This window comes from Carcharodon carcharias, chromosome 21 (genome assembly GCF_017639515.1).
Source record: "Carcharodon carcharias isolate sCarCar2 chromosome 21, sCarCar2.pri, whole genome shotgun sequence".
NCBI classification, from domain to species: Eukaryota; Metazoa; Chordata; class Chondrichthyes; order Lamniformes; family Lamnidae; genus Carcharodon; species Carcharodon carcharias.
Genome location: NC_054487.1, coordinates 68,924,505 through 68,948,797, shown reverse-complemented (window position 1 = coordinate 68,948,797; position 24,293 = coordinate 68,924,505). Strand labels below are relative to the sequence as shown.

General features: G+C 41.1%; 1 protein-coding gene across 6 annotated transcripts in view; it reads right to left on the bottom strand.

Annotated features, from left to right (window-relative positions):
* The window catches only part of LOC121293421 (zinc finger C3H1 domain-containing protein-like), an 80,518-nt gene that overhangs the window by 4,124 nt on the left and 52,101 nt on the right, over positions 1-24,293 (bottom strand). For 2 of the 6 annotated variants that reach the window (XR_005946511.1, XR_005946512.1), the window contains exons 24-36: positions 19,960-20,200; positions 19,766-19,871; positions 19,307-19,505; positions 18,151-18,245; positions 16,343-16,453; positions 15,977-16,081; positions 15,675-15,840; positions 7,346-7,446; positions 7,076-7,177; positions 6,530-6,572; positions 5,868-5,930; positions 5,279-5,643; positions 1,732-1,770 (exon numbers count right to left, since the gene is read on the bottom strand). Coding sequence is in view for 2 of the 6 variants with exons in the window: in XM_041216499.1 (XP_041072433.1) it covers positions 5,512-5,643; positions 5,868-5,930; positions 6,530-6,572; positions 7,076-7,177; positions 7,346-7,446; positions 15,675-15,840; positions 15,977-16,081; positions 16,343-16,453; positions 18,151-18,245; positions 19,307-19,505; positions 19,766-19,871; positions 19,960-20,200 (1,464 nt within the window). In the remaining 4 variants the exon portion in view is untranslated. Of the gene's footprint in view, positions 1-1,731; positions 1,771-4,666; positions 5,644-5,867; positions 5,931-6,529; positions 6,573-7,075; positions 7,178-7,345; positions 7,447-15,674; positions 15,841-15,976; positions 16,082-16,342; positions 16,454-18,150; positions 18,246-19,306; positions 19,506-19,765; positions 19,872-19,959; positions 20,201-24,293 lie in introns of those variants that run through there. The other 4 variants (XR_005946513.1, XR_005946514.1, XM_041216499.1 and 1 more) reach the window with 2 other exon arrangements.

Sequence of the window (24,293 nt, the reverse complement as noted above, 5' to 3'; positions counted from 1 at the left end):
TATAACGGGTTGGAAGTATAGTCAATGGACCCTGCATGTGTGCACACTTAACGCTGCTGCAAGCCTCAAACCCACATCTCAAATTGTACACCTCCACAGACAAATTACCCAGATTGCTAGACATTCAATCCATGCTTTCTTCTCCAAAATCGTTATTCGCCCTGAACTATTGTCCCATCCTCTGGGACTCATACCTTTTATTTCTCATTTACCTCACGGTGCCTCCTTTTGGCTTATGCTGCTTTCACTTCCATCATTTGATCATCACTTTACAGGATCATTCCTTTACTGTCCTTGTGGCATATTTCTAGCAGAGTCACTGAAACCAAAGGTGACATCACCCTCATACCTAATCCTTCTCCTCACATCCCACACTACCTTCTGATTTACAAGTTGCAGATGCTACAAGCATGCATCTTACTTTACCCTTTCCCCTATTCCACAACCTTAATGTCTTTTGCCTTTCAGATATCCACAAAATGAAACCTGGCCAGACAATGTGTGAACAGCTAAGACAGTAATAGTGAAAACATAGCATCACTTGACTTCACACTTGCAGTCACCAGCTCAAATAGTGGCACTGGGCATACCTTAGAGGATTTCCAACTTTGTCTGATAGATCAGTGTTGTAATTGTACAGTTAGGCTAGTGGAACCGGGTGTTGCAGAGCACAAATCTTTAGCACTACAGCTCAAGCTTTTGGCTCAAGACTGCTATCTGTGATGCCGGGGACTTCCAAAGGCCATTATAAATTGCCCATCAAGCCTTTCCAACTGGTTGCAAATGCTTCAGCCTGGTTTTTTGCCCAGACATGCTGGACTCCACTATGGGGATGTTTGTGGAGCCTCCCCTTCCTTCTGTTCATTGTGGAATCATTCACCACCATTTTCAAAATGCTACAGAGCTTTGATCTGATCTGTTGTTTGTGGGATCCCTTAGCTGTCTATAGCACACTATTCCATTGTTTCACATGTAAATCCTGTTTTGCAGCTTCACCAGTTTATTTGGCATGAAATTACAGTACTGACCCACAAAATACAAAAGTTATGGTTGGTCCATTCAAGTGTATGCGAACTTTAAATGGCGTAAGTATAAAATATTGCTAAACAATTTCTCTGATCCTAAAAGATTAATTTCATAAGAGTGCAGTTTCACTTTGTAAGGATTTATTGCTGGAAATTTTAAAAAAAGTGATTCTAACATTTTCTTGGACTTGTCTCAATTACATTTTTCCTCCCCTTTATTTCACTTCCTGTATACTATTTTACATTGAATTAAATATTGTTTTATACTTCTTGGTTTACACTCTGCATGGTTCATTGAGGCTTGGCCAATCTGATTGGTTCATGTGGCATGCTGCCCTGTACAGTACACAGATCGCCTGTAAAGGTGGGGGGATTTGCAAAGGATCCCCAGCAAACCGCAAATTGTCACCCATGGCTTAAAGTCTGTGGGAAGCTTGTCAGCATGATTTTAATTTACTGCCAAGTGCAAAATCTGCCTGATATAAACTAGTGGCCGCGCACAGCTCAGCAATCTATTGCTGGCCAGCCTCTAGATCCAAATGGAACACATTACATTGGCTAAATGCGACGGTTGTAAGAAGCAACTGCTCATAAGTGTGCAATGCATTGAGTACACAGAAATATAATTTCAAGTGTCAAATCTCTCCCATTACTATAGGTTTATCCACATTGTACTTCATTACAGCAAGTAATATAGGAAGCTCACCTATTTCTAGATTAATGCCTGCGGGGCCTCTTGAATCACCTACAAAATATACCACGATTATTTGACTAGATTTGCACTCTTGCTGTTAAGCAAGCACTACTCAATTCAATGGCTGATCAACACCCCTCCAAAAATAATTCTAATGATAAGAAATCAAGCCATTTTAAAAAAAGGAACACAAAAAAGTCCAATTGCAGACGGTCATTTCACTCTGTAGCAAATAGGCAACAAATGTAAAGTCTTTGTAAATGAGGGTACTTAAACATTTCAACCCAATTATTGCAATGAATGATTCTAGTATTTATGAAATCTGTATCGAGCTTGGGCACAAAATGATGCTGAGATACTTGAATTAATCACATGGCAAATTTTGAATCTCACCTAGGCTGTGTGGAGAGGTACAAAAAAATCACCATATGCCATTTTTAGGTATTTCTCACTCAGTGGTTAAGAAGCACTAGAAAGATTTGTCATAGACCAGACTCCACTCAAAGACAGACAAGATGCAGGACTTCAACATTTCCACTCCTGCCCGAAAGTAAACAGTTCAAAATAGAAATTACCAGATTTTCCCTAAATGCCTTCTAACTTCAATAAACACGGAGACAATGTGGATTTAACGGCACAGTTCTAGAAAGCTTGCAGGGGCAGGGGAACCTGGTTCATGTACATAGACCTTTGAAGGGAGCAGGACATATCGAGGAAGTAATTAGCAAAGCATACAGGATCTCAGGCTTCAGAAATAAGATATGAGTATAAAAGCAGGAAAGGTATGCTGAACCTTTATAAAAAAGTCTGCTTAGGCCCCAACTAGAGTTTTACATCCTGTTCTGGTCACCACACTTTAGGGAAGATGTGAGTCTCCTTGAGATGGAGCAGAGGTTTACCAGAACGGTCCCAGAGATGAAGGATTTTGCTACAAGGTTAGTATAGAGAAGCTGGGTTGTTCTCCTTGGAGCAAAGGTGGTTAAGGGGAGATTTGATGGAGATGCACAAGATTACGAATGGTTTAGATGTGGTAAACAAGTTAAAGCTGTTCCCATTAGCTGATCATACAAGGACTAGGGGGCACAGATTTAAGGTTTTGAGCTACAGATGCGGTGTGGTGTGAGGAAGTAGTTTTTCTTTTAAAACATAGCAAGCAGTAATGACCTGGAGCTTGCAGCCTATGTGGTGGAAACAGAGATGGCCAATGATTTAATGTGATTCAAAAGAAGTTGGATGGACACTTGATAGAAACAAACTTGCAGAGCTACATGGATACAGCAGGGGAATGGGGCTGACTAGGTTGCTTTACAGAGAACCGGCATTGTCTTGATGGACCAAATGGCCTCTTTCCGTGCCACAATGACATGACTCTAGATCCAAATTTTCACAGCAGCCTCATGTTCAATTGAAAGGTTAAACAGTGATAGTAATTTAGTGAGTGCCATAAATATAGCTTTATTAGCAATTCAAGTGAGTAAAATGTAGGTATTCATGAAGCAGTAATATGGTTTCAAGCCATACAGATACAGAAGCTGGTATGAATTTCCATAATAGAGCTGAGTAAATCTTCCAAATGATACCACAGCTGGAAACATACCATACACCTACACTGTTGTACGTATAGACTAACTGGAACTTCAGAAAGATTGCATGCTACAATAATGAATTATTAGATGTTATCAGCTGGTAAATATCAAATATAATCTTTAAGTACAGTCTGTTGTTTCTTCTGGTATTTTAGAACTAGTCTACATATTTGACCATGCATCAGAAGAGCACAAAACTTTGATGCAACAACCTTAAGTTTTAAAGTTCCATTTTGGAAACAAAACAGTAATGTTTTGAAACAATGGGATTCAACAGAAAAGATCACTCAAAATGATTACAGCTTATGGCTTTTTGAACCCTGCTTATCAGAATTTACGTGAAGAATAATACACCCAACTGACAAGCCAATTACATATCCACAAGAAACTCGTGTCAAATGTTAGCTTAGCTCAGTGGTAATATTCTTCACTGAGTCAGGTCATGAGTCTGAAGCATGAAGCACAATCTAGGATATCACTTCAGTACTGAGGGAGCACTCCATTTGTGTCATTTGGATAAGACAAAGTGTGAGCTTGAAAGATGTACATAAAACATCCCATTGCATTAATTTCATGTCAGTTCTGCTTCAGTGGTAGCACTCATGCTTGTGTATCAGAAGACTGTTTTCAAGTCCCATTCCAGAAGAGCACAAAATTTAGCCTGACACTCCAGTACTGAGGGAGTGAGGCACAGAGATGCCTTCTTTCAGGCAAGATATTAAACAGAGGCCCTGTCACTATAGGTGGACCTAAGATACCTCATAGCCCTATTTTGAAAGCAGGTGAGTCCTCCTGGTGTTCTGGTCAATACTTATTCCTCAAAAATGCCATTGAAGCAAATTATCTGGTCATTAATATATTGTTGTTTGTGGGGTGTTGCTGCGCATAAATTTGCTGCCACATTTCCTACATCAGTGATAACGCTTCAAATGTACTTCATTCACTGTAAAGGACATCCTGAGATTGCAAAAGGCGCGATATAAATCCAAGTCTTATGTTTTCATTCAAAGAGTATTACCCTGATGGCCTTGCTAACCTTTATGCCTCAATCACAAGGAAATCATAATAACTATTCACTTAGTTCATTGTTGTTGTTGGGGATTTGCTGGGTGAAAATCGGCTGTTTGCCTACCTAAGGTTCTACATTTTATAAATAACTCATTGGCTGTGGGAGTGCTTGAGATATGCCTTCTGTATGTGAAATGCTTTATCTGATCACATTTTCATTAATTTTGCAATAAAATTTGTATCAATGCATATTTTCTGCACCACTTCTGATTTCAACAATGTATGTGTAACTGCCACTACCAGGTGACTTTGTCTAATTAATGTGAAAATACTAAAAAAAAGACACAATTTTCTTTGATAAAGCATGTATTGAAAATAATCAAATATAAACACATTGTATAAGAATACTTACAAAGTATTTAGTACAAAAGTTTATTTGTCAAATACTTGTCACTCTTCAAGTTTTGTTTAAACCATAAAATAAATAAATTCTCACAAAACAAGATTGCACATAAATTTTGACCAGCCTCAAGAACTGATGCACTGGCATGCATAAATTTTAGTGTTCCAACTTTTCCACTGCAGTAGATTTTGTCTTCAAGTATGTTAATACATAAAACAAAGAGTCCCTGCAGCAGCAAGTCCACCACACTGAACATAAGAAAGGGTATTATGCAACCCCTCCTGGAATCTTCACCTGGCAAGCAGTCACTTTGGACTCTCTACCATGGCAATAACACTTTTTCTTTGAAACCTGCTGCTTTTGAACCTGTAATAAAAAATCTCAACAGAAGTTTAACAAGGGAGGGGGAAAAAAAAAAACAAAAAATTGAAACTGCCTTATTCACGTGCATAGAACTGCACTAATTTTAGCCAATTTTACATGCATCAGTTTGCATAAAGACTAAAGACACACAACATTTAAAAAAGAAAAAGGATTCATCATTCTGAGGTACCATACTTACGGACGTGATGTTACGAGAATCTGACAGGGCCCAGAGGCCAAGTAGGAGTTCATTGATCTTGTTTTGGGTCACTGGTTCGTAAGCTCTGAGATTTTTGACCACGTAGCGAAGAAAGTCGGTGCGGGGGCATGTGCATCTCCACTGATTACTGCCTGCATTTGCAGACAACAGCTACAGACCAGCCAAGTCTTGAACGTAGGGGGGATGAGGAAAGATTTTTTTACGCTCTGTAATCACTGCCCTCTGTTCTGGGAAGGGCTTAAATTTAAGAGCTCATCTAAGCTGACGCCAATCTCCTGGCACCTGGTTACTAGTTTTCTGAGATTATCAGTTTTACCTCCTTCTGAAGCTTCAAACAAGAGTTGCTGAAAGAGACAGGGGAAGCATTTGAGTAAGGCCCAGCCACCAGTTAAATATTACCTTGTCACTGGAAATGGTTGCTTTTAAAACAATGATCTGTATTATCTCTTTTGCAAACTAGATCAACAGAACTCAAAATACTGCTTCTCAAACACCTAAAAATCATTGCTGTACAAAATCTAAAATATAGAAAATCAAAATCAAAAGAAAACGTAATGGGAAACTTTACATCTTTCCAGAGCGTTGCACAAAGGGGTAACTTCTGAAGAGCTCGTTGGTAAAGCTGGCGAACCTGAAAAATAGCAAATAGCAAGTGGGAGCACTTGTGTGGACCACAAATTCATGGGAAACAAGAGTACAGAACTGCTACAACAGCTGCAATTATTAATTCAGAGGAGATTCATGGAGACAATGCATTTTCAGTGGCTCAGGGAGCAAAGCTATCATTCAAAACAAGAAAAATAACTAAATGTATACAGTACTGCATCCAAAGGCATAAGGGGATGGGAAGGGGGCAGAAAAGTGAGGTTGAAGCCCAAGATCAGCCATGATTGTATTGAATGGCAGAGCAGGTTCAGCAGGCCGAATGGTCTATACCTGCTCCTATCTCTCGTGTTCTTGCAGCAAAGAGCTATAGTGAGTAGCATTACTATCATTTGACCAAAATCATGCCGAACTGTTTGAAAATAAAAAAATCTAAATTTTTGAACAAGCAGTCAGATGGGATTGGCTGGAATGTAGTCTGTCAAAGAAAAGCAGAATTACTATAGTTTGATGAAGTTCAGCACAACTAAACATGAAATGGATATTTTTTGCGAATATCCTCAAAAGTAGAACATTAGAATATATTCCTACATAAGAGCACAAAGAATTTGAAACACATGCACTTACCTCATTTTGGTGGTCCTTTAACATGCTTTCAACAGCTATAGCTCTGATGCAAAGAGAAACAAAGAAAAGGTTAGTAACATTTTAAGGCTTATGATTGCTATATTAATAAAAAGTTAGAAAGCACCAAAATATATTAATGTACATCGAGTATTCTAAGGTTTACTTTAAGTGCAACTGTCGTAACAACATAGAGGGTACTTTACACCTTAGCCATGCTATCTATACCTGACCTGGGAATATTCAAAAACAAACAATTGCCCAGCTAATAACCCTCACACTAAACAAAAAGTTGACTGAAAAATGTTTAGTTGATCTCTGGGTGACCCAAAGCGAAACTTCAGGCTTTTTGATTGTTTGACAATTGCATAAAATCTTACAGCAAGTAAATGCCAAATTCTTAACCAGACTTAAAGCAACTATCTCAAATCCAGTTTCAAATTCAAGTCCAGAAAATAATAAGCTAATACAAATTAAAATAGATTTTAGCAGCTAAGAACCAAATTTCATGAATTAGCAATAAAATATCATGAATAAAAACACTATTACATTTTCCAAATTGGCAAACAGATTGGCAGAGAATGTGTAAACATATTCAACTGTAGTTTGAGGTGCTGGATATTACCCTCCTTCCACTCCTGCTCCAGTATTCTGCAGGACGAAAAAAAACAAGCATGCTGAAACCAACACATTCATTATTCATTCACTTAGCAATTCTTAGCAAACTGCACATCAATACAAATTAATACAACTATTACACAACACAAGACATTTTCATCCGAGGAAAAACGAAAGAATTCAAATTTCATGCACATTTACCTTAGTGCTAGTCCAACATTAGTTGGCATGATGGAAGGGAATCTCTCCAAGGCTTTGCAGTGCTGGGATTGAGGGAGGCAACTTAGATAAAAGGAAACCACCTACAAAATAGTTAAGTTCAGTTAATCTTCAAGTTAAATAATTCTTCCAAAGAAATCACCATGCCAAAGATGCTTAAAACTTTAACCACAGTCCAATAAGGATAAATATATGGTAAACACTCCAAAACCCTACATGTTAAATGTCAAATGAAAAAGTAAAATTTCACAACATGGAAAAACTTCCTGCCATTTTTGTCCTTTTCCAGACTCTAAAGTATATCAAAGGGTGGAATCTTCCATGCCCGCTGGTGTCGGGTACGATCGGTGGAGCCAATCGACAATATGACACGATCAGTTTTATGATGGCGGGAAACCAATTCGCAATAGTCTGCTCAGCCCGCCAACAGCGGGCCACGTCTCCCGCCATCGGACGTTGGGAACCTCATTGTAATGCATCAGCAAATCATTATCAGGCCAGCCCACTGGTATCCCCTCCCCACCCCCGCATTGTCTGTCCCATGTTGGAGGGAAAGCACGCCATCAAGTTTCACAACAGCACAAGAAAGGTGTGCACTTGGTGGCCTTCACTTTGAGGGGAACTCGGGAGTAACGTTGTGCAGCGCCTGCCAGGGTCACCTGTTGGACTTCAAGCTTCAGCGTTGGTTGTGTTGGTGGTGGTGGTGGTGGTTGGGGGGGGGGGGGGGGGTGTCAGTCAGTATTAAGGGCAGCCCTGCCATTGAGAGGACTGGGCAGAGGGCAAGGGCAGCCCTGCCATTGAGGGGACCGGGCAGAGGGCAGTGGGCAGCCCTGCCATAGAGGGGACTGAGCAGAGAGCAAGGGCAGCCCTGCCACTGAGGCGTCTGGTGGCAGGGGTGTGAGTAGGGGGTGCAAGGGCAGCTCTTCCGTTGAATAAAGCGCACAAGCATTTGGGGTGCGGGGGCAGGGTGGGTGAGGGGATTGGCCACACGTTAGGGAAATCTGTATAAAGTGACCATCCCTCTGCAACTGAGACAGTTCTGGTGTAGCTACATTGGTATGATTGGGGTTGGACTCCTAGCTTATCTGTCCACTGAAGCAATGCATCTAAGTGCCACCAAGTGCTCCAGAGCTTCCCCCACCCCAGACAGCAAATTCATCAGCATTTTAGCGGCCTGCAGAACAGTTGGACGACTGCACACATTGTACAATCTTGTCGCCATGGAGCAGTCACTCCTGGAACCGCTCAAAGACCCTTGCAATGTCAGCATCCTGGTTTCGACCAGACTCCCCAATGTTCAAGCTAACAGGGTAGCCATGCAGTGCACTAATCTGTGGCCATCCAAGTGATGGGAAGCGTTAAGGGGCCATCACACCTAACCAGGACAGGTTCCTAGTACAGCCATGCTAACCACACATCTCTTTCTTCCATCCTGCAGGAGTACATCAGCAAGAACATGAAGCCTGGTTAACTAGCTGCATACCTGATGGCCTACAGAGAACAATGATGACAGGGGAGAGCACAACTGAGGCTCCTGACTGCGCAGAGGCAGGAACAGCAATCTCAAGGAGGAGCGGCTGGGGCTCCCACATATGCCACTCAAGAGCCACAGCAAGCCATCGCAGGCCGGCGCCTAGCAACACCCAGAGTCTATTCACGCTGCCATTCATTCCTGAAAATGACTGAGAACCAGTGTCGCCAAAGAGCATGCATGTCCAGTGAACTGGTTGGTCAAATCTGCCAGCAACTGCAGCATTTGATGCCACAGGGACATGAAGGGCATCTACTGTCAGTGACTGGTGGCCTTGAAAGTGACCACAGTGCTCAATTTCTATGCTACTGGCTCCTATCAGGACTCCACAGGTGAACTCTATGGAACCTCCACCCACAAATGCATCCATGAGGTCAAAGATGCCTTCTTTGCGAGGGCACACAACTTTGTGCATTTCGCCCGGGACCAGGACAACTAGGATGCAAGAGCAATTGGATTCGCCCAGATCTTGGGTTTCCTACAGGTGCAAGATGCGATCGACTGCACTCACATGGCACTCAAATGTCTGTCACAACATACGGTAAGCTACATCAACCGCAAGGAGCTCCATTTGCTGAATGCGCAGCTGGTGTACAACCACCAGAAACACATCCTGCAGGTATGCACATGGTTTCCAGGGAATGTGCACGGTGCCTACATCCTCAGTTGGTCACAGATCCCTGGAGTCTTCCAGGGTCAACAGAACCAGCAGGGGTGGCTCCTCAGGGACAAGGGCTAACCGCAGAGGGCATGGCTGATGACACCCAAGCGGCGGCCTCAGACTGCAGCACAGCAACGGTATAACGAAGCTCATGCTTCAACTTGCAACTTGGAGCAGACCATTGGGATGCTGAAGATGAGGTTCCGGTGCCTGACCCAGTTTGGTGAAGCCCTGCAATACAGACCAGACTGTGTTGTTTGCTGAGCCCTTTATAACTTGGCGCTCCAATGGGGAGAGGACCTGGCTGAGGAGGAGGTGGAGGAGCCGCACGTCTCCTCCAATGGGGACGACACCAATGGGAATGAGGGCGAGGCAACAATAACAGGGATGAGGCCCTCGCGCTGGCTAGGCAAGGCAGGCATGCTCGGGAGGCCCTAGATCTAGCCGCTAGATTTGTGGAGGATGACGATGACATGCAGTGAGGTGACCCCACAGATCCTCATCGCATCGGTGAACGTTTAGCTCCAGTCTGGCTTATGGCAGCGCAAAAACCCTCTGTGAGAATGCTCCCGTCATGGAGACAGAGTGAAAGCCCTAATAGTCGTTCGATTTCAGGAAGCTGATAACGACATGCAGTGAGGACACTCCATAAATCTTTTCTCAGTTTGAGAATGTCTGATTCCTGTCTGGCCGAGGGCAGATCGGTTGCGCTCTGTGATCAGGGTCATATCATAAAGATGCAGCCATGAAACCTTCGAAGTGTCTGATCTTTTGTCCACCTTCAGCACCTGAGCATTGCATCAGTGATCACAGATGAAGAGATGGGGGCCAGCCCCTCCTTAAAGGTGCTGAGAGCACAGAGAATGAGAAAGCTCTGTGGTGCCTGCCCACTACATTCTGTCAATAATGACAAGCACCACTGAGAATCAGGCATCAGTAATGTTTCCAGGGAGTGTAAGATTGGACCATCACTTTGGTCTGAAGGCCGCAAAAAGCACAGGGAACAGGCCCTGGAATGAGACACTTGCCTTTATCTTGTGCAGAAGGGCTTCACATCTGAGTGACAAGAACACTGCTCAGCAGAACAAGGAGCCATAGACGGAGACATCCTTGGGAGTTTATTGACAATAGTGAACTGTATGTACAAGTGATTAACACCTGTGTCCAGGCTGTGCAACTAATTCTGCTTAACTTTCCTAACGCTGCCACTACATCTTGGTGCTCCCCGCACATCCACAGCAGAGTTAGAGGCAGCCTGCTGAATGCAGCACCCAGTTTGTGATGACCTTGACGGGCAACCTCCTGAGGGCCGAAACCTGGAGAGCCCCAGCCTACTTTCGGGATCCTACTGTGTGGCAGTGGCACCCTCCTCGGTCGATAGAACTGGAGCTGCTGAGGTGACGGGGGGGGGGGGGGTGGTCAGATGGGCCAGACATTTTGTGGATCACTTGGATGGATGGGCGCGGAGTGTGCACCTCCTGATCCTCCTCCCTATGAGTGCCCAGGGGCCCCAAGCTGCCTCCTTGAGGAGCAGGGTAGCTGGAGTGAGACCAAGCAGGCCCCCGGCACCCCCCTCACGCACACACTGTTGGAGGCCAACAATGGCATCAGCAAGTTGGGTCCGTGCAGCGGAGCAGGAGAGAAGTCCTGGGCCAAGGCCTCCATGGCAGCTGCCATCCTATCAGTGTGTTGGCATGCCAGCGCTATCACCTCAGAGTGAAGGTAGACAGACTTCTCCATTGGCCCTTGCAATCTGAAGAGTGCAGCGGGCATCCCTTCCTGATGTTCCTGAGTTTGCCTTTGCAGCTCCAGTAATTGTGACATGACTGAGTCCAGAGGCTCATCATCTGAATCAGCAAAGTTCTGGCCTCCAGCAGTCCTCCGCGTGCCAGAAACCTGGTAAGTCCCTGCGGCCGCCTGTTGTGGATCGGATGGTGCAATGTGCTCACCAGATCGTGATCCCAGGGCTATTCTAAAGCTAGGTCCCCCAAGGTGTGTCTCTCTGCGCTGGTGGAGGGTGTGGGTGAATGCTGCGATGGGACTTCAAGGAGGGTGCGTCCAGATTTCTTGAGTTTCTTCAGGCTTGATTGGGAGGCCCTGGGTCATGGACTCCGTCAGTTGTTTGGCAGATGTGACTGCGGAAACAAGGGGGGGCGTAATTAATGCATGGCAGTGGCCTGTGAAACAGGACACATCAGTCACAGCATGGTTGTCTGATGGATGTTGCACTGCTAGATCCTCACTCGGTAGAGCATCGCCGACCTGTCAGCACAGGGAAGGTCCAGATCCTTGCTGGCCAGCTGGATAGCTCTGTTTTCAAAGTCCAAGAGGGCCTTGATTTAGGGTATTCCCCGACCGTGTGCAACCTCTCCTCCTTGTGTGCCAGCTTGCCCTGCATGAATAGAAATGGAGAAAGTGCAAGCAGGACGCCTGCCAGGCCAGATGATAATTATGCCTGGCCTGTGGGGGATGGTGAGTGGTCCCATGGATGGGATGAGGACAATGATGTGCAAGAGAGCGAATGGTGATGTCCCTTGAACCGGCAATGAGTGAGGGCCCTGCGGATGTGTGGTGGGTTTGAGAGTGAGAGAATTGAGAGTGATGAGAAGAGTGACTTATCCTGGTGGAACGGGGGAGGCATTCATCCTCTTGCAACACTGGATAGCTGTCCTCTTTTGAAAGCCATTGGCGCTGATCACCACTGCCACTGCCTCCCAAACTGGGTTAGTGCTGTTGCTGCCCATTCTGTGGCCAGAGTGGGGGTAGAGGACATCCCGGTGGTCCTCCATGGCATCCAAAAAGTGCTCGAGGGATGCTTCACTGAACCTGGGGGCTGCAGTCTTCTTCAATTTCAGGGTCATGTCTTCCATGCAGCAGTGGTGGTGTGGAAGCACTGAGATGTGCGCTTGCGGCTGGACTTTAAATATGGCACCTGGCGTGATGCAGCTGCAGGGTGATGGTGGGCGGGTGAATGACAGCTCACCCACCATGGAAACGGCGTGTTTCCAGGGAGTGCATAAATAATGTGGCGGGTTTGGGTCAATACAGCGTGAAAACCCACCATCGCAAGCCTAGGACCATTCCGCCCAGAGTGAGTGTTAAGTACCCACAAACTAATAAGTGATATATAAAGGGTTTTTTGTTAGTAAAAATTTACCAGAATTTTGGTAAAAATAAGGCTCTAATTAATGAATAAATGGGACAGAAACTTTCAACGAGACACATGCAATTAAATATGGAAAACAGGAAAAGCTGACCGAGTTACCCAGCTCTTAACTAACTCGCACTATACCAGTACATAGATCAAGAGACTCAGCATCCAAATACATGTAATGACCTTAAATTGCTGTAATTGCTTGATAGATACACATTAAACTTGCCAGAAGAGAGTTATGGTTTGTTCAAGTACAAATTATTAGAAGTTTACCAGAAAATGAGTGTGCTGTGCTCAGTTTCTAGCAAGACTCATAGTTGGCCACAATATGAAAAGCATCCTTAGCATGGCCCTATCCAGCCAGCGTGAGCATTGAAAAAGATATTTGCTAGTGATTTCCATGGACACACATGTATCGGTGTCTTTTAGAAAAGGGCTTGCCTTGGGTGACAACATCTGCCATTGAGAAAAGGGAACAGGTGCACATTGTGAAGATGTGGACTCCGAACCTGGCACTTCAATTTTCCAAGAGCAGGATCCATACTTTTGCCTTTGTTACTTCTTCCTTTTTCAATTTTATCACTTTCCCATCCTCGACTGAAGTATAGTGTGTACTGAATTTCAGTGGTGCTGTCCTTTGGATGAGATACTAAACTGAAATCTTACCTGGTGGGTTAACAATCTGATTATTTAGAGTGTGCAAGGATTTCTCAAATCTCAGTACTATTCAAGAAAGGGTAGGGAGCTCTCCTAGTCTCCTAACTAATATTCTTCCTCAACTAAAATCAACGAGAACACATCAAGTCATTGTTTGTGGGAGCTTTTTAAAGTGCAAAATAGCTGCAATGTTCACGCACATAAAGATTACTGCAGAATGCAATTCTCCCCATGTCAAGCTTTTGAGTTGCGCTCTTTCCCTTCTGAAGATACTGATTTAGTTAGAGGTTATAGTCACTAATGTAGCTGCCTCCACCTCTACCATCATTCTGATGCCCAAGCCATATTTCATGTTCGCCCTAGACAACAAGTACTGGCTGATTACTCTACCTTGGGTATACCAGCTGAGCTCAATACTGTCCTCACTAAGTCCATATGCACTTTTAACAAGAGTTTTTGCATAGCTACAAGCAAGGTGCCAGAGCTCCACAATTATGTGCTTGTGTGGTCTCCCACAGAATTTCTCTCCAACAGCTCCTTCTCTTACCCCCACTGCAATTATATTAGAATAAACGTCTGGTGTTCCAAACTGACACCAACATCCCAATTCATACTGATCATAGCTTGCTATTTTTCATACATTTTGATCTTAAACAATTTCACCATTGCATGCCGAGTAGGCAATTCCATTACTCAAGCTTCTTAACCAGCTAGTTTGGCAGAATTTGAATCAAGCTGTATTCTAAATGCTTGTTAATAGTGTCGTTACTTGCAAATTGCATCTCGTGCGGTGAACGGACCTTAGGAATTCCCATTTAAAATATCTGATTTGTTTAATGTAATGATTAATTGAGAACACACTGCTGAATGTAGTGCCAGCTAGTTAGTTCCGTTGTCTGAGTACGATGATACTTTATACTTGGAATTGGCGGTGTAAAATTTAAAAGGGAAAATTCAATTTGAAGTGCACTTCTAATGTTTTGATTTTGCTTACTGCACAGGAGATCCTGCTGTACATTTCAACACTTGAAAATAAAAAAATAGTTCAGCTAGTTAATATTTAACAATTATCGGTCTCAGATTGAGGAAAGTGAAATCAAGTGAGGAGACTTGACAACGGGAAAGGGATGAGGAACGGGGGTGTGAGGAACCAGCAGTAACCGCTGGATGAATGATTTCAACTATGAGATAGCAGTGCATGAACTTGCACCTGCTAAAACAGGAGGCAGAGTAAAAGAGTTTAAAGAAATACTCAATAATCAAGAGAAGCTATAGATTGCCTTTGCTGTTCATGTTGATCTGTAGTGTTACATAATTTTGGCACAGGAGGAAGAAGAGTTTGCTGTAGTCTAGCCAGTCCTGGTGATAAGATTAGCAGACATCTGTGCGGCAGATGCGCTCAAGTCTCTGGAATATTTGCTATTTCTTGAAAACATCATTAAGATGCAGGCAGCTTGGAGCAGGCATATGATGTGGCTACTATAAAAGTATTGAGACACCTTTATGGAGGGTACAATAGTGGAGTTTCCGCTTGGCTCAGTTGGTAGCATTCCTGCAAGAGTCAGGAGGACTTGAGCATAAAATCTATGCCAACACTACTGCAGCAATATAAATGCCCCTCTTTTTTTCCCCATCAACTTTCTTCCCACCAGGACTGAAACTTTCCAGATTTGTGTTTCCAGAGTACCTGTCACCAACTGTGACATATATGCAAGTAGCCATTTTTCATGTGAATCTAGGACAGCAAGTGTTAAGACATAACCAATACTGGGAGCATCATAAAGGCAAAAAAACTGGAGATGATGGAAATCAGAAATAAGAACAGAAAATGTTGGAAAAATTCAGCCGGCCTGGCAGTATCTGTGGAGGGAGAAACAGAGTTAACGTTTCGAGTCCTTATGACTGAAGAGTCATATGTTAACTGTTCCTCTCCACAGATGCTGCCAGCCCTGTTGAGTTTTTTCAGCATTTTCTGTTTTTATTATCTGGGAGCATCATAGTTGAGTTTGAACCTACCCCAAACACATACAAACTTCGAGTAGAGATAGTTGGATAACATTTTGTAACCTAAACCTTGACTTCCCTCTCCCCTACCACCACTCTGACAAAGATCAGCCAATTCAGAACAAGTAGGAGACCAAACCTGCAACAATCCCATAGCTCTATTTAACGCTGCCATACCCAACTGAGCCAACAGGAAAACACAAAATCATTCTAATAAAATAGAGCTCTTGGTTGGACCGGCAGGCCTTCACACAGCTTTCATATGCAACTATAGCTATGGGAAACTAGAAACAAAGTCTATTACCTGATTATGAAACTCATAGTTACTCCAATAATTGGCAGAGCTGAATGGTATAGGCATTCTTGTGGGGACAGTAACCAAACATCTATGCACCAGGTCCGTAAACAATTTAAAGTCTCTGATCTTGTTCTTGGTTCCAACAAGCTGGCTACTGGTAAAAACAAGATAACTGCAGAGAAAACACCCATTTTTGTTATTATGTTGAACACAACAGCTGTTAATGAAGACATTAATTCCAGGGATAATCAGTTTCTATTAATCTGATTAGGAAGATGATTTTTTTTTGTTTTGCATGTTCTACTTACTCCATCCAGATTTGCTGCACTACATCATTCTGCATAACTGTACCCAGGGCTGCTTCAAATGTGTCCACAGCTTCTCTCGTGCTTGCATTAATGGACTGCCACAAGCTGTTATATTTATGAAGGTAAAACATGAAAAGAATTAAGGGAATTATTTAAGGTTCAACAGATCAACTTATTTAACAGTAATGTCTCTGTCTTTCATTAAAGTTCAAAGTATATGTCTACATTTTTCTTCATATTTCTTATCTTACATTTATTAGCTTTAGTGATTTGAGACTTGTCAAAGAAAGAAATTACTATCTGGTATATAGATTTATGAAGTTTAGTATTTTGCTCGAGAATAATCCCATCAGCAGGACTTCTTACCAAAAAACTAGCCATAGGTAAGGGATCTGTGTGTTCAGCAGTTCTCCATTCAATAGTTCCTTGCATGAAGGTGCTCTGAAGTCATAGGGCATGGGGTAATTCAGGAGCTGACTGATGAAAGAACAAAAACCTTCAAACACTACACGTATTAAAAGCATCTCTTCCAACTACACAAGTCTAACCAACTAGAGTACAAGAGCAGCAAAATGAAAAACTTGGTAAAGTAACTTGGAGATTGTTGTCTTATCACAGTAAGTCTTCCTTTCAACAATGTTTCCTCAGTTTTTAAGTTTTAAAAATAATCAGTGGCTGAATCTCTGAAGCAATAAAATTCAGTATAGGTTTAATGCTAAGAAAAATTATTTGAACCACACCCAGTTCTCCAGGTCCTGAACCAAGGCAGACGAAAATATTTGGAAAACAATTACTTTTGCTTCTAACAGGCAACATTCAAAGGTGCTTGCATCTCATATGGCACATCTGAAATGGTACAGCTGCAATATCACTCAACATCTACCTCTCCGAGTGTCAAGGGAACTCTACTTTCTGTAAGCATTTCTCAGACTGTTTAACATTTTTAATGTTAGATATTCAGTTGATTTTCTTAACATACATTTGATTTATTTATAACTTTGTGCAGCATAAAAATATGCCTATTTAATAAGGTCTTGAAAATATTCAAAATGTTTTTTTTTTACAAACGTTTTAAAAAATAAGATATGCAGTGTTTGGATGGAAAATTACCAATAGACTCCCTACAAACATCCTAGGTGGGCAAAGGTAATATTGCTCTGGTGGCACCCTGTCCTGACTTCTGACATCATTAGCTACACAAAGGAACACAAATAATCTGAAGAGAAAAAACATGCATGCAGGTCAACATATCCAAAAAATTCAGAAATGGAAGAGCCCCTGGGACCCCCATTTTGAAAATCTACAGCTTAATGTCTACAAAGGAGTTAGATACAGAAACAGAATTTGAAGGTGCACTAGGGTCACATAACTGAATGGCAGGAAAGAATACAGCTCAAATTACATTTAAAGGACAAAGATCCTTCAATGGCTTATGTGACAAATCTAAACAGATTAAATATAGGAGATGAGTGAGGTTAACTGACAGTACATCCTGAAGGATCTGTAGACAATATCTTGCCATTTGATACCAAGGACTTTTTGGGAATAGAAAACTTAACTGAAATCTAAATTTTAAAAAAAATTAAACATTGAAAATTATCAGCATTACAAATAAGAGCTTCTATTCTACTGTCAAGAACAAAATGCCACCAAGAGGTAAAAGAACAGTGTATGCTTCCACGCCGAGGCACAAAATGGAAAAGATCACATTGCATGAAACACTTGAAGGTCGCATTCATTCTCCCAACTTGGATAACATCATGAAATTTGTATAAATACATGAATGAATTCTGTTAACACATTCACCACCTATAATGGAAAAGTTATCTGATGACATCAATAACAAATAATCTACTTTAACATGGCTGGTATCAATACCATATCAGCTTCCTTCAGCAAATTACTGCCTAGCTGTGGTCACTTGAAAAGGTCATGTTCAATTGTTCATTGGTCTGCTTCTCAAACTCGAAATGAACTATTGTGTGAAAGGAGAGAGATTTTTGGAAGCATAGGTCACATTTAGAAGATAAGGGTTCCATAATTACTAGCAAATCTGGCTGAGACAGGCTAAGTTCCCTAAAAACAGAAGTTTAGGACAAGTATCTTACTAAATTAGCAACTTAGAGTTTGTTCTTAAAACGCACAGGCCTTTTGGCACTGGGGTCAAACCTTACCGTAAAGTATTTGTAGGGTGGCATTTAGGGGCTTCCCCTTCAAATAAGGAGTCGATAAATTCTTGAAATAGAACAGAAATGATGTCTCTATTTTTCTGCAAAGAACGAACACCAAAGTGACAATCAGCTTTTTATACACAAACTTGTATGTCATGTTCACCATATTTACAACAGTGTAACTATTCATAGCTCATTACAAAATACAGCTAAGGACAATTGGTATTTCATTATTTATCTTACATCGTCAAATACCTTTCAATATATTAAAGACGAGAAAAGGCCACCCAGTCCACTGAACCTAGCTCCTCCTACACCACAGCAAAAGTGCAAGTGCTAAAAAAATGAAAGTAAAGCAGAAAATGCTGGAAATACATAGGTCAATCAGCATAAAGAGCAAAGGTAACGTTAACCTGTCATTTCTCCTGGTTGTGCATTTCCAGCATTTATGTTTAGCTCTTGGGATGTAGGCAACACTGGCAAGGCAATATTCATCACCCTGAGAACTTAAATGTCAACACAACATGAACACTATTGAACCAAATGGATACTTATGACAATCTGGCAGCTTTCATGGTCTTTGTCCAGAAATCAGGTTTGTTGAATTGAACCGCCAGGGTGCTAGTCCAGTAACCTAACCATTAGACTACTGTAATCTACAAATTTTTTCATAAAATTTCAAGACTGCTTTAAAGAATTGTTCAAAATTAATAGTACAAATAAATTTATGACAAAATAGCTTTTTAGGAACTGTGTATTTGAAGATAATTAACCAGGTTTGTTCAATTAATTTCTCAGTTAAATTATATTAACAAGGGAGTCAAGTGTTATAGGGGACAGGCAGGAAAGCGGAGTTGAGGCCACAATCAGATCAGCCAGGATCTTACTGAATGGTCTACTCCTGTTCCTATTTATGATCCTGAATGCTTAATTTATTTAGCAAATCAGTGAGTGAGTAAGAGAGGAATAAGTGGGGAATGAAGAACAGAATTATTTTTTTTCCTTCCAAGGTGACTAGCAAAATATGGCATAAAATACTCCCAATAGCAAATAAAACATTGCTTGTTAAAAATCTACTGCAACTTATGGCATCTGTCAAGCTTGGAATGTATTCACGAACAATTTGAGGAATGGAGTATCAAAAAATATAAATACACACCACTGAATTAAAGAATTTGAATGCATAATAGAATAATTGAGCATTATAGGGACTCCTTCTAAATGCACAAAGCCACACATTTGCAGCATCATCGGTCTGTTTTCTCTCTAAATAGAGGTCAGCTAGAGCTTCAATAAGTTGGTACACAGTTGGGCAGGACTGTAGCAGTGTCTTGCAAAGATTTTCAGCAGCTTCCCACCTGAAAAATATAATTCCAGTCAATTTACTAAAACTTACAAAAACACATTAAAATATGTTAATAAGTTCCAAACAACCAATTGTGATTTAAGATCCTCCAAACAGATAAAAAAATTCCAAAGAGCTGGGGGCATGTTACATTCAGAAGGTATTTAAAACAGCAGCTCAAAACAATTAACATTAAGGCCACCAATCTGGGTGTTGAAAAAAATGTTCCATTTATGCTTCAATGTTATTTAAGAAATGTTTAAGTAACCATACCTTCCCATTAGCTTCAATGCTAAAATCATATTTCTATAAACTGGGAGACAGGCTGTAATCCTCTCCTCCACTGAAGGGCAGTTTTCTGAACATGCTTGTACAGCATCTGAACAAATTTTGAAAAAAATGAATTAACTGAAATTTTGCCTTCCATTTGCATGTGTTAAATTGTAAGATACAAAATTTAACTTCACCTTCAAACAGTGCAAGCAATGTGTCAGGATGTGTCTTTATATCTTTTGAAGTTCGCCAAGGGATGAGAAATGGCTCCTTCTTTACAAGCTTGGATGGAATGGCTACAGCTGGATCGAAGAATTGGCAAGGGAGACTGTTGAATTCAATGAGGTGAATATAGACTAACCAAGCCAGGCAGCAGTCATTTGTATTTAAGTATCCTGCCACACTTTTCTTACCATCTGAATTCTTCAAGGCATTCTGTAAAACATACAGGTCAAAAATATGGATACAACTTCCTAATTTATACATTCAGCTTGCATTAGGTATGACAAAACTCTGAAGGGAAACTACCAAGATCAAAAGCAAACATCAGCATAACTCAAAAGACCCTGACAAATATCAACTCGAGAAGTTTCATTATTACCATGAAAAATGAAAGGTGGCAAATAAGAACAGCTTTATTCAGGTCAAATATTGTAGTTTAACTACTGATAAAATTAATGCTGGAGACTTACAAAATTAGAGTCAACTTGTTAAGGTATCTCAAATTTATTTAGTAAAATATCTAGAAGAGGGACACTTCAAAATATTACTTTAGGAAGGGGAGTGTCATAATTGGGTGTGAACAGGCAGCAAGTCTGAACAGATTTGGATATCAGGTTAGAAGCCAAAGCATCCAAATTTTCAGGCAAATCCTGCAAAAGATAAGGCATAATAAATAATAAAAAAAGCTGAAAAAACTCAGGTCAGGCAGCATTTGTGGAGGAAAACAATTAACATTTCAGGTGGATGACCTTTCATCAGGAATTCTGAAAGGTCATCCACCTGAAACATTAATTCTGCTTCTCTCCACAGATGCTGCCTGACCTGGTGAGTTTTTCCAGCTTTTTGTTATTTCCGATTTCCAGCATTTGCAGTATTTTGCTTTGGCATAATAAAATAAGCATCAAATGATGCTGCAAGGGATTACTGAATAAGATGATGAAACGGGGGGAAAAAAAACCAATGAAATATAAAGTCAGTAAATGAGAGCTGGCAAATCTTGGTTTAAAAATTATACTTTGTATGGGAAAAAGCTGGAAGAGCTGGGGGCATGTTACATTCAGAAGGTATTTAAAACAGCAGCTCAAAAGGATCGGGACATCAAAAAAGCTAATGAAATGCTGAACTTTTATGGCAAGTAAAGAATATACAAAAGTCAATATGTGATGGTGAATTTATATGAAACCTTGGTCAACTGCAGTAGTTTTGAGTTCCACAATAAGGTACTGCTGCAATAGAGAGGTAGAGCATGGATTTAATAGGCGAGAAACTATAACACACGAAGACTGAGAAAACTAGGTCTGTTTTGAGTATAAGATGACTCGATAGAGATGTTTAGAATTATGGAAGGTCAGTAGATTAAAGCAAACTGCTTCAAGTGATTGATAGGGCTAGAATGAAGAGGCCAAGTTGCAAGTTTAATCCAGACAGCTGTGAAACTCTGGAACGCACAACCAGAATTCTTGATCAAAAGTGATCGAAGCAGAAGCCATAGCAACATTTACGAATAGTTAAGATAGATGGCTGGTTTAAAAAAAAGTAATATAGGAACAAGGCAGGCATAAAGGTCTAGGACTACTGCTCATGGAGAATAAAAGTCCACACAGACTATTTCCATGTTCACTGTAACTCCTGCAGCCAACTGGCACCAGGATCAGTTGTGCATGAGTCCGTACTCCAGCCACTAGTGCATGTGTAATTGACCCTCATGCCTTTCCAGTTGACATCAGTGTTACAGCAAATCCGGTTCCCTGAACAACCCGGTTACCTCAGTTGATAGTTAATAGGACTCTTAATTCCAGAGTCACTGTCTCGAGCCCCACATTGGATAATGATTTTTTAAAATTTATTATTCTTTATTTTTGTGGTGAATTGTGACAAAGGTCCTTGTCACATGTGCAATAATCAAAGAGATAACAGAGGCTCCATGGGAGAGCCTACCTAGGAAGTAGTAAAAGTTAATAACAAATGCAAGATGGAGTAAGCCCATACATTTCAACGCTTCTCAGTCTTGTTGATAGCATCCGCAAAGAGTCCTTTAAAACAAAATGTACTTCTGATGAGGCTTTTAATAATAATGACTGGCAATTTTGGGGAGCAGTCAATCCTAAAGTGATCCTGTTTTAATTTATTCCTAATATCAGGGTTCCAGTTTTCATTTCAAAACTTAATTTAGATGTCTGTCTAGTTGCAAATGATGAAATGAGTTATAAGACACCAGCATCACTTAAATGGGTCTCTCATTTACTGCAACTGACACTGCCTCTGCGCATGTACAGGAAGTGTTCCTGCTAATGTTGTGGCACAAATAAATGCAACCTCATGTTGCAATATCTATAATTCCATAAATATCCTGATCCTGGCCAAGTCAGCACATATATGGACTTCATCTTTCTTAGCTAGTGACACAGGGGCCAATTATAAAGCCACAAATGCCATGTTGACTAAGACTAGTATAAGAAAAACATTTAAAAATGAGAAATACAAGAACAAATAGCATGGATTTCAGAATGAAAATCTTGCTTGAATAACTTTATTGAATTTTTTGAGGTAACAGACAATGGTAATGCAGTAGGTGCAATTTATCTGAATTTTCAAGAGAGTTTTGATTAGGTACCCCATAATAGACTAATGAATAAGTCTGGGACAAGTGGCAGAATAGATTGCTAGCAGGCCTCAAGGCAGAAAGCAAACAGCGGGAACAGAAGAGTAGTCATCCAGAACGGGAGAAGATGGGAAGTGATGTTCCAAAATTATTAGTGATGGGGCCACTGCTGTTCACAATTTACATTCACAATTTGGACTTGGGAATCCAAAATAATGACCAAATATGCAAATGAGACCAAATTGAGGTGTGTGGGGGGGGGAGAGAGAGAGAGAGAGAGAAACAGTCAGTGCTGAGGACTGCATAATGGGCAAATAATTGGTAAATGAAGTATAACAGATAAATGTGAGGTAGTACCTTTTGATAGGAAGAACAAGAAGGTCAATTGTTCCTTGGAAGGCGCAAGTCTGGGCAGCTCAAGGAACAAAAGGGATCTTGCAATACAAATATATTAATCATTGGAAGTTGCAGCATAGGTCAGCAATGCCATAAAACAGCAAATCTAGAGCACTAGGCTTTATTTTTGGAGGAATAGATGGTTACAATAGTAGATTTAGAAAAGATGGGAAGAGGCTTGAATAGAGCATAAACACCAACATAGATTGGCTGGGCCATTCAGCCTATTTCTGTGTTGTATATCCTATGCAAACTGTATCTTTAAATAAAGGTATAATTAAGAAATTCTCAAGTGCTCCTTACCACCTTTCTAATAAGCTACAGGAGTGCCCAAGAATCTAAAAAGGAACTAGCACTTTATGCAACTGAAGATGCTCCACACCCAATACCCACTGAATCATAATCATTTTTATAGAAGCATATAGGAGCTTTTTCAAAATCCAGCAACATTCCATAGAAGGAACTGAAGTGGCTGATTAATCTATTTTTGGTGGCTCTTAGAAGAATGGTGGCCAGAACATTAGGACAACTCCCAATTCTTCTTCAAATAGGGCCAAAGGTTCTTTAATATCCATCTGAAACAACTGACCGGTTTTGGCCAATTTTCCACAAAGGATTTGGAAATGAGTCACAGGTTTAAATTCTCTTTTACAGCCATCTGGTGCAGCTGCTGAGACAAAGAACATTTACATTATTTGTTAATGAGCCAGGCAGATGGCTAGACAAACCAGTCTGGGGAATATTGCTGCTCACAGAACACCTCTAACTGAAACAAATATGAGTCAAATTGATTCATCCCAGGCTATCAGGATTGGCCGCATTCATTTTGAGAACAGCAACAAAAAAGTTTTTAGAAGCTGACACATCAAGGTAGACAGTTTTATTGACAGGGCTACAGGGGTGAATCTCTGAATGAGAAAGTAATTGGAACAGCAAGCTTCCTACTTCCTGTAAGCATGGAGAAAAAAGAACAAAGGAACACCTGAAGTTCAGTAAGCTAGTCCAAATAGGTATGAAAAAAGGTGTTTGGTTCACTTGAAATTAACTTTCTATGAAATAAAGCAGTGGGACAATTCATGTCAGGCCTCATCTTACTAAATTATTTTCAGTCCACTTGTCAAAACATTAGAGAAGCACACAATATCCAGTTTAGATCACAAGGGAGCTCCTATTGTTAGCTGTGTAGTTATTAAATACTGGTTAATATGGGCACTTTACTGTATTCGACATACTTAACAGGGTAACCAGCATTGCCAAACTAGAGAACAGCAAAGGCAAACTCAAAATATGTCACACTATAATTCCATT